At 35.9% G+C, this 2,231-nt stretch overlaps 1 protein-coding gene across 1 annotated transcript; it reads right to left on the reverse strand.

Annotated features, from left to right (window-relative positions):
• Positions 1-1,536: 1,536 nt before the first annotated feature.
• Positions 1,537-1,914, reverse strand: RALFL34 (ralf-like 34). The gene has a single exon (XM_028200678.2). It carries the CDS (start codon positions 1,912-1,914, stop codon positions 1,537-1,539), a length of 378 nt encoding a protein of 125 aa, XP_028056479.2.
• Positions 1,915-2,231: the final 317 nt, after the last annotated feature.

The raw sequence follows: 2,231 nt of genomic DNA on the forward strand, positions 1-2,231 counted from the left end.
ATTACACCAATAAATAGTTTATCTCTCCCCTTAGAGCATCTCTATCAGTCTCCCTAAACTCACCCTTTACCTATTTTAAGGAATTGAAATCTCAAAATACATCTCCATCAATTTCTCTAAACAATCTTCAAATATAAGTGTTGCTACAAAGACTTCCTACTTGTGAGGAATTCCTATAACTTCCTTGTATATGATAAAAGACGTGAAGAGAGGTCTTTCTGGATGTTTCCACGGACGTCCACCCGAATGTGCTGTGATTTCCCTATAACTAAGAAAAAAACACTTCCGGTCCACCGCTCTGCTTTGTTGTTTGCATGTGCTGTTGCTTTGCTTTACCTTCATAATAATTAAAAATATTTTTTTAATAAAAGTGATTTAATGCAGGTGCTTTGCTTTCATAATAATTAAAAATATTATTTTTTAAAAAAAATAAGGAGTTTATTAAAAGAGATAGATGAAAAGTAATTTTTTAAATAAAAAATAATTTTTTTAATAATATTTTAAAACAATTTAAGTAATCTGCTAGAGATCCTTTTATCTAGGAGTAGATCTAACATGGCCTTAAAGGCTTGACAGTTCAGGCAATTTATACTATATTATCCTTGGGATAAATGCGAGTTGCTGGAGGGTAGTTGGCAGGATTTAGAGCAATTTAAGTTCTTCATGGACAAACGATGGCATCTTTGGCTACTTCACTTTTAATGACGGTTGTGCGTTTGTAGTACCAGTTAAAAGTTATATTTTTATTTTTTATTTTTTTATTTAAAGGCATTTAAAAAGTTGATTTTCAATTATTGATGAAATTACAATTATATCCCTTATGAATCAAAATATGTTACATGGATGACGTTATAAATATTTTAAATTGAAAGAGAATAATTTAGTCATTTTATTATGATTTGACATCATAAATAAATATTAATTAAAAAAAGTTAAAAATAACTTTTTACCAACTTCTCAAATCATTTATTTAAAAAAAAAACCAAAAACTTGAATAAAAAAGCAAAAAAAATCACTTTTTATTAACTTTTTAAAACATTGACAATTGCACAAACAGAGGTAATCTTCTCTAAATATAAGCACCAACAGAGAACTCGCTCAGTAGTAAGGTCTAGAGGTGCAACAATTAATCAAGTAATTAACCACTATTAAAGTCTAAACAAAGAAGAACAATCCCCCACACAGATTCAGGAGGATCTTCAAACTATCATATCATTATTACATCATGTAACTCACTCATTACGATAGGGTTTTAATCACCTCCTAATTCAAGCACATTGCAATCATGGGTTTAGAGATTACATAAACATGCCGAAAGAGTACATAAACAATAGCAACAACATACATACAAGGATGATTGATAGCTTAACAAATCCATATAACATCTCAAAAATCCCCAAAAACCCAACTCAAAAAAATAAAAATTAACCAATAAAACAACACAACGACTAAGATAAAAACACACACTTACTAATAATAATTGACCAAGCTCCAAGTGTCTTAATTTTTTATTTGCTAATTTATAAATATTTTGTTTTATCTTCTGCAGCGAGTGATAGCAGAGCAACCTCTAGTGTAAGGATGAACAGGGCCTCTGGCCTCGTAACAGTTGTGGGTGTAGTAAGACCTACCAGAGCGAGGGGGGCATGGGATTCTATTGGCTGAGAGAGCACCGTACGAAATGTAGTAGTACCTCATTGTCCTCCAGAACAGTGACCTTCGACCCATTTCACCCTCTACGTCTCCTTCATCGTCGACTCCCAAGTTGCCGTCGTCGTAGAGTGACATGGCGGAAGACGGCCAACCGAGCGCCTCCGTCGTGAGCTGAATGCCGGTGCTGGTCTCATCGACCTCAGATCGAACATGTGTGCCGCACATGAGGAAGAGGCACAGAGTGAGGAGCCTTGCCGCCATGGATGTCATATCAGGAGAACAAGTGTAGAGAGAGAGAGAGGGGGGGGGGAGAGAGAGAGAATTGTTTTTGGCTCTACAATCTGTTGGGTAGAGAGATAGTCCTGTCCTCACTCCCTCAGTTGTTTCTGTGTACTTCTGGAGAGAGAGAGAGTAATGGTTGGATTGGAGTAGTGTAACTGTGTGGAAAGAAGGTGGGGGAGCAGAGTTTCACGTGTTGTGTTTGAGAGAGAGAGAGAGAGAGAGAGAGAGAGGGGGAGAGAGAGAGGGTTTTCACATCACAGCTGTGGACTCATCAATAAATTGGCCCACACTTTGCT

This window comes from Camellia sinensis, chromosome 1, assembly GCF_055761805.1.
Source record: "Camellia sinensis isolate YWXY chromosome 1, ASM5576180v1, whole genome shotgun sequence".
Classification (NCBI taxonomy): Eukaryota; Viridiplantae; Streptophyta; class Magnoliopsida; order Ericales; family Theaceae; genus Camellia; species Camellia sinensis.